Below are 17,443 nucleotides of genomic sequence, written 5' to 3'. Positions count from 1 at the left end.
ATTAAGAAATGCCCTTTGATGAAGAATACATAATTGTATTTAATTCACAACCTCTTGATAGGGAGGAAGGGTCGGTGGCACTCGACCGAACGTTGTACGAGTAAGTTCTGTACAGGCTTTTGTATCGAGTGCCCGCCTTCGGAGCCAATTCAATTAGTATTTTTCTCACACATTAGTCGACAAATTTGTCATTGCTATGTCAGACTGGTCATTTCATATTTTGGAGAGAAACAAATTAGTCAATCAGTACTCTGTATCAACTTATCTACGGACAAAATTAGAAATAACTAATTCGTATTAGTCTTTAAAAAATATTGATTAGTAATTTCATTAGCTCAATTAGTAAAAATGTTTACTATTAGTTAGTTCGGATTGATAAATTAGTCATGAATGGAAAGACTAATTTTTATTGCGTAGTTGACTAATTTTTTCTCCAAATTGACTACTAGATGTTTTCAGTGTAGTCTTTGACAGTTACCAGTAGTGTCCACTGCCTTTAACCATGCTTTAACCATGTCATGGAAGACGATCAGAGAATACTGGTCGAAACGTTGAGTCATTAACCACCTTTTATTTTCAGAACCAACACTATTCAAAAGAGATTTACACATGGTACTACCGCAAACCTCACCTGATTATACTTCTTCTATGCACAAATTAAAATCCTGAAAGGGTCTATGTACTTTTTCCTAACAAAAAACACAATGTCCACAGAGATTTACATTAAACTTACAGAAGATTATAATAGTAGAAAGCTTCCCTTGAAATTTTACCTACTGAGGTGCTGTAGTTTTTGAGAAATGAGTAAAAGTAATAATTTTCATCTCAGTTTTAGCATGTAAAAACGTATTAACCAGTTATGCTTTGGTTTTGGTATAATATCATAACTGCTAAAGGGGATTTTACATGCTAAAATAATTTTGGTCGCATGAGACCACAAATATTTTGTGACTTGTTTTACTCATTTCTCAAAAACTACCGAACCTTAGTTAGTAATATTTGAGGGGAAGTTTTCCACTATCATTATCTTCAAACCCTGTAAGTTTAATGTAAATCTGTGGACATTTTGAAAAAGTACCCAAATCCTTAAATTGATAAAGTTTATAGTCACATAACACTAATTGACATATCCGATTTTCTACAAACTCGAGGCTGGCAGAGTTTTGTCCTGCCCCCTTTTTAACCAAATCTCTTGACCCATGTTGATTGACACCCCTATAGGACGTAGGATATAATTTGAGCTGACCAGTGTGGTCCTACATCTCACTATGTGTTTAAAATAATGGAAATACTGAAATATGTCAGCATGTGCTGACAGCGGCGCTCACTGCACGCAGGTTTAGTTGTCAGTATTATAGTGTTAATGACACTGTCAGAAATGTTGCTCTAATGGAGATTAATGACGGTTAATTATCCTTTATGAAGGATGTGACTACTTCAATCATTGACGACTAACATACAAGTGTTGTGTGCTTCAGCGGAAATGATTAATCATTTCAAAGCGTACACCTCAAAACAGCTACCGTGTGCGTCCATGCGGCTTATACAGAACTCGCAAAACGATCGGGCGGGGTGATGAAACACACCCTTCACCCTGCCCGCCCTGGAGCGGTTCAGGACCCGCCAGCACGCTCCCGTAGATTGGTGAAACCCAAGCTCTTGTCCCCTACTATAAATACCACAACCTTGGCAATCAACGACTGACGCCGCTTTGTGTGAATATTTCTCGACCGATCAATGGCGAACCAGTAGCTGGTCGAGCTTCTATGACGACTGCTCATAAATGTTTAAAGATAAAAGGGTTGAACTTGAGATTACCATCTTAGATTAAGCTCGCGTTTATTTGAATATTTCAGCAAGATTGATTTTAAAAAACAAAGAACTATTGACTGTGTGGAACAGACGCTATAGAGTGTTGTTGCATGAACTTAATTGTAATTCAGGTGGCATGCAAGGAGTCAAGAAAAAATAGCGGGAAAAACCTTTGCGTTGTTTTCAAATATTGCGTTTTGGACTCGGCAGTTCTGGAAAGTGTACTGGAAAATAAATAAAAGAATCCATTCAATTTTCCACTTGCTACTTGTGATAAATACTAATCATAATATAGAATATTTGTAAGGCGCCAAAGTCCACAAAATAAAAGTGCTCAAGGAAAATCAGACAAAGAACAATAATACATAAGCCATATTAAACAAGCTAGTTTTCGAACTAGTCTTAAAAGTATCAACACTAGAAATATTACGAGTTTGAAGTGGTTTTACTTTCCAGAGAGTGGTTCCAGCATGTGAAATGACCCATCGCCCAATGATGTCCTATTATTAGGAACATGTATAACAAGCGTTGTGCAAAATGGGTGTAGGAGCGTCCCTGTGCAGTTTTTTTTTTTTATTAACATTTTATTGAATTTGGGTTTTTTTTCCTTGTTGTTTCCCATCATAAAGAGAGGACGTTTCAATGTCTTTGCGAGGATGGCTATTCTGGACAGTTCTGCAATGAAACCTCAGGTATGGAGTATATAATTATTTAAATTAATTATCTCACACCATTTCTATTACTCGACCACCTGTCTTTTTACATTATTCTTTTTTCCTGTCACTCCATACTTGACAACTTGTTAATTTTGAATTCTATTTAAAAAAATCGGCCTTGGGTCATTCCTGTATAACATTTCCTTCAAGTGCATGAATATTATTGCATTAATCATCGTTGGAATGGAATTTTATTGTTATTTAATAATGAAATAACAGCCAAGGCTGTGTTGATGTCTTAATGAAATTATAGCGCGCCGAGACATGTGGCCGATAGTCATTTGTACATTTCCCTTTCTTTGCGTTCACCGTCGTGGTTTGGCACGTGTCTTTTTGGAGACGTGTGTTTGGATTTGTTGTTAGTTTTAGTAAAATAATGCTGAAATCGTAAGAGGCATCCTTGGTGACTCCCTTATACCCCCCCCCCTTAAAAAAAGGGGGGGGGGGGTAAACAAGTAAGAAAGAAAGAAGAACCCAAACTACTGAACAAATGAATACAAATATATTTAAGTTAAAAAACAAAACATCACCACTAACCGCACAAAAAGGGGAAAAATTAAAAATTAAAATAAAATATTATCTACTAAACAAGCACTTTTATCCCAATTCCCAAGGCCAACTATTTTCCGTGAAATTTGGCTACCTGCTATTGCACATGCAAGCGGTTATTTATAGCCCTAAACATTAAAATTTGACAACAAAAGTTGTAATAACCGGCTGGATAATGTATTTTATTTTACACAAACACGCAACCAATTAAGAAGCCCATTGTTTGCAGACCGACATGAGTTATCTGAATATAGAGACAATAGCAAAATGCTGAAGCCGTGCAGCGCCAATGTTTGCATCATCAAATTAATAAATAACAGGATTTTAGACAACAATGGTGCAGACTGATGTACGAGACAACGATTGGACGAAAAGGGCAAGGATTCAGTGTTGGTTCTGAAAACAGCAGATCATACTAGGGAGTTTTCGTTTTCGACGACGGATGGTTCTGCGACGGTTTTCAGCCAAACGTTGTCGTTTTCAGCACAACGAAGATTCATCCCAAGTACCGTCGTAGAAATTGAGGGACGACCGTCCTCAAAGCCGACGCATGCGCATATGGCGCCAAATGTAATCATTACCGTCGCTGAACCATCCGTCGTCTTGAGCGTATTTATTTAAGACACTTTTAAATTAGGTGATTTATATTAATTTTTGTTTTTTACCCATATACACCGATGTGTGTAGCACTGTATACTCAGTACATTTCCGAGTCCTGTGAAAAAAATCACAGGCATTTTACTCGGGTGGGATTCGAACCCACGACCTTTGCAATTCTAGAGCAGTGTCATACCATATGACACTGCTCTAGAATTGCAAAGGTCGTGGGTTCGAATCCCACCCGAGTAAAATGCCCGTGATTTTTTTCACAGGACTCGGGAAAGTACTGAGTATACAGTGCTACACACATCGGTGTATATGGGTAAAAACCAAAAATTAATATTTGTTATCCCCGATGCAAATTTAACATCTATTAGGTGATTTACGTTATCATTTTTATAAAGACAGTTCAAGGTTCATTTTATTTCCACAGTATCAAAAGACAAAAAAAGCAATATCAAACAGCAGTCACAAGAAATCATTACAACAATGAAAAATAATCGTTTCACAACATAGGTTTGAAGAAATAACAATGTTGCATAACAATGTTGACACTGCGGAGGGATCCATTTAAGAAGCAAAGCTTGTAGGCAATGGTCCCTTATGACATGCATATGCATTGAGATTATAAAATAATGTCAAGTGAACAGTAGAGGTCCGTGGTCGAGTCGAGCCACCAATGAACAAAATATAACAGCAGGTCTCAATGCATATGCATGTACGTTTACAAAGATGATTAGTAAACACTGAAACAAACAAAAAACAAACACAAACAGAGGACTGGACTTAAGACAAAACACACACAACAGTCTTGCCGGTCAGCAAATACAGTATCGACCGAAACAAATGATCCCATAGCGGGGAATTTAACAAGTGTGGCTATGGGTGATAATAAATATACACAAGGATCCCATGCAGGAGACCACCCGTCCCCGGTCCGCACAGTAGCACGGTTCAAAGCATACAATTACATTTGTAAAAATGTCGAAAACGAAAACTCCCTATTATTGTGCTGCGAAAGGCCTGGAATTTCGCCTTTAATTTTCTTTTGCAAAGGGAACTTCCACTGGAAAATATTAAAACTTTTCAAAGGCAGGCACCAAGGCCAAGACCGGGGACAACGGAGGCCAATGCCTCTGTGGCATGCCTGTAATTCGCCGCCTGGTATCATTAATTCGAACAGTATAGACGCTTGTGCGGCAAAGTAAGGTATATGTTTGGGGCTACATTTAGGTCCGGGCTACATCTAGGTTCATGTTTGGGGCTACATTTAGGTCCGGGCTACATCTAGGTACATGTTTTGGGCTACATTTAGGTCCCGGCTACACCTAGGTACATGTTTGGGGCTACATTTAGGTCCGGCTACATCTAGGTACATGTTTGGGGCTACATTTAGGTCCGGCTACATCTAGGTACATGTTTGGGGCTACATTTAGGTCCGGGCTACATCTAGGTACATGTTTGGGCCACATTTAGGTCCGGGCTACATCTAGGTACATGTTTGGGGCTACATTTAGGTCCGGGCTACATCTAGGTACATGTTTGGGGCTACATTTAGGTCCGGGCTACATCTAGGTACATGTTTGGGGCTACATTTAGGTCCGGGCTACATTTAGGTACATGTTTGGGGCTACATTTAGGTCCGGGCTACATTTAGGGCTCGGGCTACATTTAGGGCTCGGGCTACATTTAGGTGCCGCACAGACGCTGCTTGTTTTGTCAACACAAAGTACATTATTTTGTACGTGTGTAAAAGGTGTTTGTACCCGCGAGCTCACAAGCTAGCACTGCAGAAACTGGGGTCCTCTGTTAAAGTTGTCAGTTTCACATTGTATTAGATTCTTCTTCTATTTCGAGTGGTGTCCTCGACGAGAGAATCAAAAAATTATCATGATCTTAGGGCGTTAAAAATAACACCAGGCTACGAATTTGTTTTGGCGGATATTGGTGAAATTTTAACTTTCTGTCCATTGGTGCGTCACCTAGACACCAAAAAGGACAAAAATGAATCAAATTGTGAAACATTGATCACGGTGTAAAGTTTGATTCTGTTTTTGTATGTATAATATGACAACACCCATGTTGTCAAGTATTTTGCAGTGTAATACTACTTGCATGCCATACACATACACCACACAGAATATTTGTTGGAAATTTTTGCGCTTTTTACGTTATTAGTGTGATACCCGATGACGTCATGTTTCAACTCTGGAAGAGTATCATTCAAACAAAATGAAATGTACACCGTTTAAATGCAGTGGACACTATTGGTAACTGTCAAAGACTACTAGCCTTCACAGATGGTGTATCTCAACATATGCATAAAATAACAAACCTGTGAAAATTTGAGCTCAATCGATCATCGAACTTGCAAGATAATAATGAAAGAAAAAAACACCCTTGTCACACACAGCATTGAATTTGGCCTTGGATAGCCTCTATAAAGGACACTGCAAGTAGGCTATCGATGCACACAGAGACGCACAAATTTAAAGGCACATTGCGTCCATTTTTGAGGTTTTCTTTTATAACCCGTTTTTGAATGTACCGCTGATAAGCAGAAAATCAATTATAATAATTATGGGATCTGCATCGTGATGTAGGCCTATATTTGGTTTGCGGTAATATAGTGTTACCGCAAACTAAATTTGAAATCAACTACTTTCTTCAACCAAACTTAGAGTCTTACGGAGGCCGTAAAGGGACATTCATTTTTTTTTTTTTTTACTTCCGCAATCGAATTTTGTTTATGTTTTATATCGTAGCTCTTCAGCCCCAGACTGAGATCCTATGTCGGAATGAGCCCCTTGAGATCGACTGTGGCCCGGGTAGGCTGATCCAGGTTGACACGGCTTTCTTCGCTAGGACCGGGGAGAGTACGGTCTGTGCCGACCCAAATGTCGTGCTCCCCACCGACAGCTGTGTCTTCCCAAATGGCCTAGATCTGTTGCTAATTGAGGTCAGTTTTAATTGTAATAATAGTTTTATCTGGTAATGACCCCGCCCACGTTTCGACCGCAGTGGCGTCTTTCTCAGAAATTACCGGCAGGGCCTATGATTTCATAGAGCTGAAAATATGGCTTAATTATTTTCTGCTCAGCCGAAATGAACATGATACCAGTTACAAATTGTACATAACAAGGTAGTTTTGCTAGAAACCTTCACAATTTTGTTGTGCTTAGCATCTCTTTCGTGCTAAAGCAGCTCTATGAAATTGGCTCCTGGTGCACACGGGAAGATTAGTATAAATCGTAGTTGGAATACACAATTTGAGAGACGTCCCTAATTTTGGGGGACAATATTTTATACTCTCTAATGCCCGTTAACAAGTAGGACACTGGACACTATAGTGTCCTGTGCCTTTAACAGTCCGTTTTCAAAAAGATTTGAATTAACACTATCGTTCTCTTTAAAATTCCCAGATTGTTAAAAGAAGATGTGATGTGCAGAGGAACTGCAGTATCGACGTAACAGAGGAGATCGCCGCTTACGACAACTGCCCCTTGCATAAATACGCAACCATCAAGTACAGTTGCGTTAGAGGTTCGTATACCACAATGGGAATAAAATAAAACATAAATTCTGTTTGGATGTTCTACAACAAACAAATTAACTCAACTTTACTTAATTAAATGTATGTGTTCAACGTGACGGACGAGATTGCCGCTTACGACAACTTGCCCCTTGCATAAGTACGCAACCATATTTGCATTAGAGGTTCGTATATCACCATGGGAATCAATCAAATAAAACATGAATTCTGTTTGGATGTTTAAGAACAATTTTGAGTAAATACCAATTGTGTCCATACAGTGCCTTTTATATTATGTACGTAAATAATTTATCTCGGCATAACAACATTTTTGGAGTGTGATGTTGTCAGCCCAGGATAATTTATCTCTGGTTGTTGACTTAAAATAGGATGTTATCCAAAGATGAATTATATATCAGGTAGTCGACAACCTACGTTCAAGATGTTAATGTCATCCCAAGACATTAAGCATCTCAGTATATCATCACTCACGTTTACGACGCTAACTTGTAAGAATATAATTCCTTCCTAGTTTTTATTATCTGTATATTTACCTGTCATTCGACCACTGGTCGCCATGGGAATTTTGTACCAACATTTGAATGAATGAATGAACATCCGTCTCATGATCTGATGTCGGGTGTGGCACTTCCAGAGCTCCGTACCATCTTGAAGTCACACTTCATGTTTGATCAGCCTTTTTGTGTGGTCAGGAAACACAAAGTCGGACCTTTCAATGGCAAACAGCCCAACCCGCAATAATGTATTTTTTTGTAGGGTACCTTTTTCCCCCAAAGGTATGTATGGATGAAAGTAATCTTCTATTTCTGCAACCTAGTTTTCTAACCCAACTCTGGCGCTCGGTTTCGTTATACGATAACGTTGAAAAGCCATTTGTTAACGCATTCATGAGAACGGGTGTACGACTTCTCGACAGCAACGAGCAAGTTACCAAGACATCATTGAGAAAAGTTCACCTCTCGAAAATCTTTTGATTTCCCCCAAAACACCATACATGTGATGTTTTGGAACAAATTCCAGCAGATAGCGCTATCAACAAGTACAGTAGCGTCGGTCGGTAAGTTTAATTTCGAGAACAAAAACTTCATTGGGCAAAAAAAAAGGATGTGTTGGTGGTGGGCTGAGAATACAAATTGGATTGCAATTCGGAAGTTGGGTCCAGTCCATGACCCAAAATGGGACTATTTGGAAGGGTGCACCGCCATAGCAGGAACGTCTGAGAGTAGATGAAGGGGTGTATTTTATTATCACTAGCAATTTCTTTTCCTCTCCAGACGCTCACAACGGAGCCTGCGAAACTGAATCAGCCGAGCTCAGCTGCCAAAGCATACCCGAGCGTCCGTACCTCCGGGTAACCCTCGCAGCTTACGGACGGCTTCGAGATGAGCTGAACTGCCAGAAACCAACCCATACTCCTGCCACAGTACCACCCTCGACTGACTGCCGTGCGATCACCTCGCTGGATATCGCCGCCGCTAGGTAAACACAGCCTGGTAAAACACTCACAAATATCAAGTACTTGTAGGGAAGTACATTTCCATTGCGACGATGTGTTGCATAAATAATGAAAAGTATGGAAGCATTTCGACAGACAAAATTGTGATCATTATGACCCGTATACAATGAATTAATAATGAGATTATAACCAATAACTTGTCTCTTGTATTTGGAGGACTACTCCTTTTATTTTTTTATTTTTTTTGACACATACATTTTTCTAGTACTCAAATATTATCTTTATTATGTTATAAATATGACTTAATTGGAATTGGTCATTATTATAACTAATGCTAATTTTAAATTTATGACATATAGGAAAAGTCATACGAGTTCAATTATGACTGTCCTTTTGTTCTTTTCTTGTGTCAAAGTGTTCTCTCTACTAGCAAATTTGATTAGAATGGGGAAGATAAATAACCTTATACAAACAAAGTGTAAGTGAACTTTAAAGAAGTATAATTCATTTTCTGTGTACCTCAATTCCTTCAGTTGTAATGGTTACCATTCTTGCGCCCTCAACGCTTCATTTGACATGTTTGGAGATCCGTGCACTGGCATTGCAAAGTATCTATACGTCAGCTACCAATGTCTGTCAAGTAAGCGACATTTTAAGAAAATTTTCTCTCTCAGTCAGTTTTTTATGTTCTTTTCATCAACACCAGAAATTCCTGCATCTTGGCAAAAACATCATATTTCAACTACATATTTCCCCTTGAACTATGTGGGAACTACATTTGGGGAGCCCTTTGGGCCAATCTGTAGGATGTCACAGCCTAAGTTTTTTTGCCAACCTAGGTTAGAAAACTATGAAATGCCACAAATGCAAACCAAAAACAGATAGCCATAGTTTGTAGAAATGTTACACAATAAATTAAAAAATATGTTGATTTTATTGGAAACAATTCAACAAGTCATAAGAGATATTTCAGCTCATGATGAATTTTACAGAAAATGTTGAATTTTGTATTTAAAAAAAATTAACACATTGATTGTTTTGCCAACATTAACTGGCCAGCCATGCCAACCGTTGCACTTTGTTTATCAACGATGGAAAGTTCTATAACTAACCAATCCATTTGTTTAGGTTTTGCGGAAGCCACAGCCTCTTACCCGATGACCTACGGCATATACAGACCCGTCTACTGTCCGTCCACAAACCACTCTGGGATCTTATGGAGTCGCACCGAGGAAAACCGAACAGACACCCAGAGCTGTCCTCCCGGTCAGAGTGGTAAGTAGACTTTTTTCAAGGCATAGAATTCTTAGGACGAAAATTTGCTTAGCATGAAATTTCTTTCCATTTGTTACACATTGCTTGCTACTGGTACTCAGCTGTTGTTAATTGCTTATCCTGAAAATCACATGGAGATTTGGTTGGTAATCCTGTTTTTATCAAGGAAGAAATTTCATGCTAAGCAACTGTTGTGCTTAGCAGCTCTATGAAATTGGGCCCTGATCATATGCAATCTTTCACATTGTGCATTACAGTTACAGGCCTGGTATTACACGCATGCAACAGAGGCTAGGGCCTTCGTTGCCCTGGTCTTGACCGTTGTCCCTCTTCGAAGGTTTCCCATTGACTCCAAATGGAAGTGCCCTTTGGCAAAATGAAAATCTTGCCCTTTCCAAGATGAAATTCCAGGCCTGCGATTATGACAAACACTGAAGAAGTAATTTGTGGTGTGCCCCCCTTTTCTTTGTACTGAAAGTTTAGAAATTTCAGTGCCATCTTCATATAAAATAAAATGTTAAATGCTTTCTTCCATTGCTGTGTATAAATTAAGCATACTGGAAGTCCAGGCTCTGCTGGCTCTTTTGTAAATGTGTGATTTCATTAAATATGTTGCATGGTCAACCCTGCTTGTTTTGTGTTTTGTTATTAAAGACACTGGACACTATTGGTCATTGTCAAAGACCAGTCTTTTCACTTGATGTATCTCAACATATGCATAAAAAAACTGTGAAATTAGCTAAAATGGTAGTTGGAGTTGCGTGGTAATAATGAAAGAAAAAACACCATTGTCACACGAAGCTGTGTGCTTCGAGATGCTTGATTTCGAGACCTCATTCTGAGGTCTCGAAATCAAATTCGTGGAAAATTACTTCTTACTCGAAAACTACGTTACTTTACAGGGAGCTGTTTCTCACAATGTTTTATACTATCAACAGCTCCCCATTACTCGTTACCAAGTAAGTAATTACCGATAGTGTCCACTGCCAAATTTTTAAACTTAACTTTGTTGTATGTATGGACAGGTACAGCAACCTGGCTATGCGTTGGTGATGTCCACGATGGGTGGGATACATCAGGGCCTAACATTACGCAGTGTCAGGCAGCTTGGATAGCTGATGTCTACGATCAGGTAAGCAGGATTTGAAAACTTTGCTTTGTGGGAATACAATCTTGGCTCAATTACATAAAGCCTTAAGCACAAAAATTTGCTTAGCACAGAATAGTATTGCTTAGTAGAAACAAGTTACCAGCCAAAATTGTGTTAAGTTTGATTAGCACGGAAATTTGGCAAGCTGTATTTTCTGCTAAACAGCTTTATTAAATTGGGCCCTGGTCCAAAAGGCACAGAGCTTCTTAAGCACAAGTCGCTGTTGTGCGTACCAGAATAAAACAGTCAAATTAAAGTGTCACACGTCCCGAGTGGCTGGTATCCAGCTCATTTCTGCTCAGCAAAACAATTTTAAGCTTTTTTTCTGTTCTATGAAATTGGGCCTAATGGGGTTTGTGAAAACACCATATTCATAATCTCTCTTTATGAGTTTTGGGGGTTCTGAGAAGAACCAGTGTGTTCTCAACCAAGCAGTTCTATTCAAAACCACCACAGCTCATCAGATAATTTATCAAATTAATGTTATACAATCCTTTATACTTGGCATGGAACAATTTCGGTGCACAATCATGCTCAATGTTCCTTTCTCACAGACTCTATGCAACATGTTTTCATTCGTTGCCCAGTTCACCAATGGTATGTTTACCAAAAAGGTTTGTTTGCAAATCAAGATTTCAGTGACGATCCAACAAAGTAGACACTGGACACTATTGGTAATTGTTAAGACCAGTCTTCTCACTTGGTGTATCTCAACATATGCATAAAAAACAAACCTGTGAAAATTTGAACTCAATTGGTCGTCAAAGTTGCGAGATAATATTGGAAGAAAAAACACCTTTGTCAAACGAGGTTGTGCACTTTCATATGCTTGATTTCGGGACCTCAAAATCTAATTCTGAGGTCTGGAAATCAAATTCGTGGAAAATTACTTCTTTCTCGAAAACTATGTAACTTCTTTCTCTATGTTCAGAGGGAGTCGTTTCTCACCATGTTTTAGCCTATCAACAGCTCTCCATTGCTTGTTACCAAGTCAGTTTTTATGCTAAAAATTATTTTGAGTAATTACCAATAGTGTCCAGTGCCTTTATCTTTTACTCAAATGCTTTTGTAGTTGCCAGTTTAGGCTGAACATTATTATCTTACATTTTTATGATTTCAGATTTATGAAGGGACTGTGCCTATTAATGTCTTGGCAGAAACAGTTCTTAATAACACATTGGCCAATACAGAGCCACTTGATAGGTAAGGATTTATGGATTTTAATTTGTGACTTCATCAGTCTGAAACATCTGTCCTGTCATTTTGTGGCTGAGCAGTCAAGTACATCCAAGGGCGTCGATAGCTACTGAAAAAGAGGGGGCAGGCTAGCAAGTCTTGCATACTCAAAAGACTTATAACTTGAATGCAAACGAAGGTATTAATGGGGATTTTGGCGTTCATGTCATGGACGAAACTTGTCTATTGTCTGTATTATAGAAGCGGAAATAGGCCAAAAATACTGTTCTGCGCAAGGTCCATCAGGAAAACAAATTCACCAATTGGTTGCTAATCTAACAATTATTTGTAAACAAAAAATGGTTATATACTCTGTTGCATATTTCTAATGAACAGTTAATCAAAAAAATAGCGGGACATCTGATGTGCTGTCCCCTCCAGTCTAAAAAGTGAGAGGAATCCTTCCCTCACCCATCGACGCCCTTGCTTGACTCGGAGTGTGGGTTCAAGTTTCTGCCTGCTGGTATAGTAGAGGAGCCTGTCTGGACTTCATATGAAGCATTTATCCGATTAACTTGTCTTAAATGTTGAGCTCTCTATTCAGTCACCTTGGGGTAACTTTGGTAGTGTGCAGGCAGTGGGTCATAATAGACTCCAGTATCTCTGGACAATTTGTACACTGCGTTCAGAAAGCTGAAATTTGTTTGGATAATAATTAAGGCTATATAAGGCCACATAAAGCAAAAAATTGTTGATCGTCCTTTTTTTTTGCGGATGGGGGAGGGAGGAATTTTTTTTTTTTTTTAAGTTTTGTTGACATGCCATATATGAAATCAAGAATAAAGAAATCATCACAATCACATAAAACGGAGGGTTTGTGTATTTTTGATGTTTTCAATAGTTTTGTCAAGCAAATTTAACTCTTAGATGACATTTTCTGTAAACTTTTTCAAACAACTAAGCACAGTGTAGCCCAAGTAAATATTTGAAGAATTGTTCTTGCTTTGCCAACATGAATAAAAAATTTCTTTAAACATCTTTTCAAACCTGTACATTTTGAAAACAAAATCAGCTGAAAAGGTTGTTTTTTATGGGGGTTTTGAACGGTCGGGCGGGGACGATCAACAATTTTTATTTTTTATGTGGCCTAACTTAGATCAACTGAGTGGATAATTATAGTCTGGTTAGCCTTTTAATCTTTTCTGCCATTTTCCCGATACAGAGATGTGATCGATAGCGTGGCGTTAATGGAGGAGCTGGTGACGGTACAAGAAACCAAGCTTCAGATGCTGGAACCAAAGGAGCAAGAATCAGAGGCTGCAGAGTTTGGGGAGGTAATTTTGCCCCCCCCCTCCAAAAAAAAAATAGAATCCGCACTTGATTTTTTTATATTTATTTTATTTTAATTTTAATAATAAAAGGCACTAGACTTTATTATACTCAAAATAATTGTTAGCATAAAAACTTAATTGGTAATGAGCAATGGAGAGCTGTTGATAGTATAAAACATTGTGAGATACGACCCCTCTGAAGCAACAGTTTTTGAGAAAGAAGTAATTTCTCACAAAAAATTGGAATTGAATTGGAGACCTCAGCTGAGGTCTCGACTTCAAGCATCTTTCTCCATTATTTTCTCGCAACTTCAGCGACAATATGTTGATTTGAACCAACAACCAACGACCTTTCCAACTCAAGAGCAGTGTCATACCAACTATAGTTTATTGTATAAGATTGTGAGGATACAAGTTATCATTGTGCAATTTTAGCCCAAAAGTTAACTAATTGAAAAGTTTATACATGTACTAGAACCATTTTTTTCCTATGAAATATTTCCCCCTGAAATTTCGAGAAAACTTGAAAAAATGCAAAAGCTGATTTCGGTTGTTGCAACAAAAACTAAGGACAATGTGTTTACATGCTTAAGTTGCGCAAGTTGGGTCATAAGAGATTAGTGAAAAACAGATTACAAATTTTGCATTGAATCAAAGCCAAAACAAAAATGAATAAAACGCTCACTGAGCAATAAACTCCAAACGCGTAGTTGGACTATTTATTTCTCATCAAGTATAAAATTTCAGAGAAATATTTCACGGGATGTTTTCAACTATCATCATCATTAGACTGTGTAAATTTAATGTAAATCTGTGATCTTCACGATTTTTGTTTCTTACCAATTTTGTAACGTTCTTTTAAAGAGCAAAGATATAAAAATGTATTGTTTTATAGCCTAAAATTGATTCAACACTCAGAACAACATTTTTACCACTGTAAAATGTGTTTATTTGTTCACTTTAATATTTTGTATTTTTATTCCACAGATTTTGCTAGATTTTGGCAGCAATCTTTTAGACTCTTCCAAGCAAAGTACTTGGGACTCCATAGCGTCAGGAAATGCGGTAAGACTTTATGAACTGAAATTACATGTATATACCACCCTTCCTTTTAATATTTTTCTGGTTAATTTTTATGTTTCAAACCAAAAACAATTCAGAATTTAGTCAGTTTCCATTGTGGTTTATTATTTGGTATTTTAAATTAAAAATTGTATCCCCTTAAAGGCAGTGGACACTATTAATTAATTATTAACATAAAACTTTAGTTGGTAATGAGTAATGGGGAGAGGTTGGTAGTATAAAACATTGTGAGAAACGGCTCCCTCTGAAGTGACGTAGTTTTCGAGAAGTTTTGCACGAATTTGATTTCGAGACCTCAAGTTTAGAGTTTTAAGTCTCAAAAATCAAGCATCTGAAAGCACATAACTTTGTGTGACAGGGGTGTTTTTATTATCTCGCAACTTCGACGACCAATTGAGCTCAAATTTTCATTCAAATTCATATTCAATTCAAATTCAAAAATGGTTTATTAAAACATGTCTCGCAGTTACAAACTGAATTGCACATGTCAACATCATATGTTTAAAAAAATTTCATCAAGTAGAAGTTAACAAAGAAAAGGATATTAAACAAGAAATTATTGTTAAATCATATGTTGAGATACACCAAGTGAGAAGACTGGTCTTTGACAATTACCAATAGTGTCCAGTGTCTTTAAAGAAACACAGGACACCTTTGGTATCTGTCAAAGACAAGTCTTCTCACTTGGTGTTTTTCAACATATGCACAAAATAACAAACCTGTAAAAATTGAACTATATCGGTCGTCGAAGTTGCAAGATAATAATGGAAGAAAAAACACCCTTGTCACATGAAGTTGTGTGCTTTCAGATGCTTGATATTGAGACCTCAAAATCTAATTCTGAGGTCTCGAAATCAAATTCAAATATTTTAGTGGAAAATTACTTCTTCCTTGAAATCTACATTACTTCAGAGGGAGCCGTTTCTCACAATGTTTTATACTATCAAAACAATTATTCTGAGTAATTACCAATAGCGTCCAGTGCCTTAAGAAGAGCAAGACAATAACTAATAAATACATGATAGTATGGAATACCCTATAGCATTAAATATAATAAAAAACACAAGTCATCACTGAAGGAAAGTAAACGTCATTGTAGAGTTGTTGTTATTATTGTTGTTGCTATTTTTTTTTTATAATGACAGGATGACGCAGCGTCTTCCACAACTTCTACATCTCCAACTTCTGTGGCTGAGAGTATGGAGGATACTGGATTCTTGGTCGCCAAGTTTATCACCGAAAATACCTCCGCACTAAATTTTGAATCAACAAATATATGTAAGAACACTTTAACACTTTGGCCAATGTATAAAATGCACTTATGCCCGAAAGTTTGAGGTAAATAAAGATATTAAAAAAGGGAATTCAGATAACAGATGTCATTTGTGGTGAGGTGACAGATGCAAAAAATTCATCATTAAGATTTTGAAAGCTTTTACAGGGGCACATTGCATTCGGCTTAGTTACTTTGTGCTATGAAAAAAACTTTTTGGTTTTATATGATTTGGGTTGGACAGACAGTTTTAAAAGAGGAATAAAAAGATTTACAAGTGTATTCCTTGACAAATGGTGTGGTTTTGTGTAATTTCATGGCCACAGTCTGCTGTTTTGTAGAGCCAAATTTTTTCTACTTCACAAAATAGCGGTTGTATTCCAAGAGGCAAACTTATGTGGTTTTTGTTCAATCACTTCTTACATTCTACAAAAACAATTTTTTGTGTGCAAAGAACAACTCTTAAGAAGGATAAGAAGCAATTCCAAACAGCAACATTGTGAGAGATTTGATGACAATATGCCCCTTAAAGCTTCCAGTGCTCTTTGCGGGTTGTATAGGCCTAAGCTCCAAATCCTTTGGACTGATGCGTGTCAGACAGTGCAAATGTTCATACCTTTCTTAAAGCTTTATGTTTTAAGCTTCAGTCTTTTGTTGACATCTTCAAAGCAAAACATTCTGATCAATTGGACTGACTCAAGGCATTCTAATGTGAATTTTCATTGTGAAGGTTGAACAAATTACCTAACCTAGTTATAGTTAATTCCTGTCAACTGAAGATAAAGGGATTGACTTGGTGGCCTTGGTATCAAATACTATCATTCACAGACCATTTCTATTAACTTATCTCTTATATTTATGCCTATTTTATTTGTAAATGTATTTACTTTCTTTTTTATTCTTTGAATCAGTAAATAAAAATTCAATCAGACACACAAATTCCATATATCTCTTCAGGTCTGTGCTATAAGGTGCAATTAATTAAAAAAAATTAAAAGTTTGGTAATTAGAATCAAAATCCATAAATAAAGGTTTTTCTTAGAGAAGGAAAGTTTCATTTTGCTAAACAATAATTTTTGGAGGCCACTCTTGATCGATTAATTACACTTCGAGATTTTAGATTTCAGATTTCAGATTATTTTTTTAATGAAATCCACACAAAATTTTACACTGACATTATCTCTGCAGTGATGGTTGTAGAAGCAGTGCCGTACAAAGACGCCGGTAAGAGCAAAATCCTTCAAGACACCAGGAAGACTGAACCAGGAGATGGCGTACGTTATTCAATCACGTTCCCTCCATCAGCAACACTACCTCAGCCTGGGGTCCCTCAAAACAAAAGTAAGGATTATTACATTTTTTTTTTACTGAATGCATGTACTCCAGGGGTGCGTTTTCACGGTCGTAACCAATTACTATATCAGTCAATGGCCAATGATTAACCAATTGCAAGTTCAACTTAAACAGTT

The 17,443-nt window shown here is 37.4% G+C and overlaps 1 protein-coding gene across 1 annotated transcript in view; it reads left to right on the top strand.

Moving 5' to 3' along the window:
* Nucleotides 1-17,443, top strand: part of LOC139946430 (latrophilin-like protein LAT-2) — a 67,069-nt gene that overhangs the window by 38,450 nt on the left and 11,176 nt on the right. Inside the window, exons 5-16 of the mRNA XM_071944077.1 lie at nt 2,442-2,504; nt 6,443-6,636; nt 7,100-7,220; nt 8,505-8,709; nt 9,220-9,326; nt 9,815-9,961; nt 10,987-11,093; nt 12,232-12,314; nt 13,510-13,621; nt 14,606-14,683; nt 15,847-15,979; nt 17,163-17,315. Coding sequence (XP_071800178.1) covers nt 2,442-2,504; nt 6,443-6,636; nt 7,100-7,220; nt 8,505-8,709; nt 9,220-9,326; nt 9,815-9,961; nt 10,987-11,093; nt 12,232-12,314; nt 13,510-13,621; nt 14,606-14,683; nt 15,847-15,979; nt 17,163-17,315 — 1,503 coding nt within the window. The remainder of the gene's footprint in view (nt 1-2,441; nt 2,505-6,442; nt 6,637-7,099; nt 7,221-8,504; nt 8,710-9,219; nt 9,327-9,814; nt 9,962-10,986; nt 11,094-12,231; nt 12,315-13,509; nt 13,622-14,605; nt 14,684-15,846; nt 15,980-17,162; nt 17,316-17,443) is intronic.

Source organism: Asterias amurensis, chromosome 13, assembly GCF_032118995.1.
Source record: "Asterias amurensis chromosome 13, ASM3211899v1".
NCBI lineage: Eukaryota > Metazoa > Echinodermata > Asteroidea > Forcipulatida > Asteriidae > Asterias > Asterias amurensis.
This window is presented reverse-complemented; position numbering and strand designations above follow the sequence as displayed.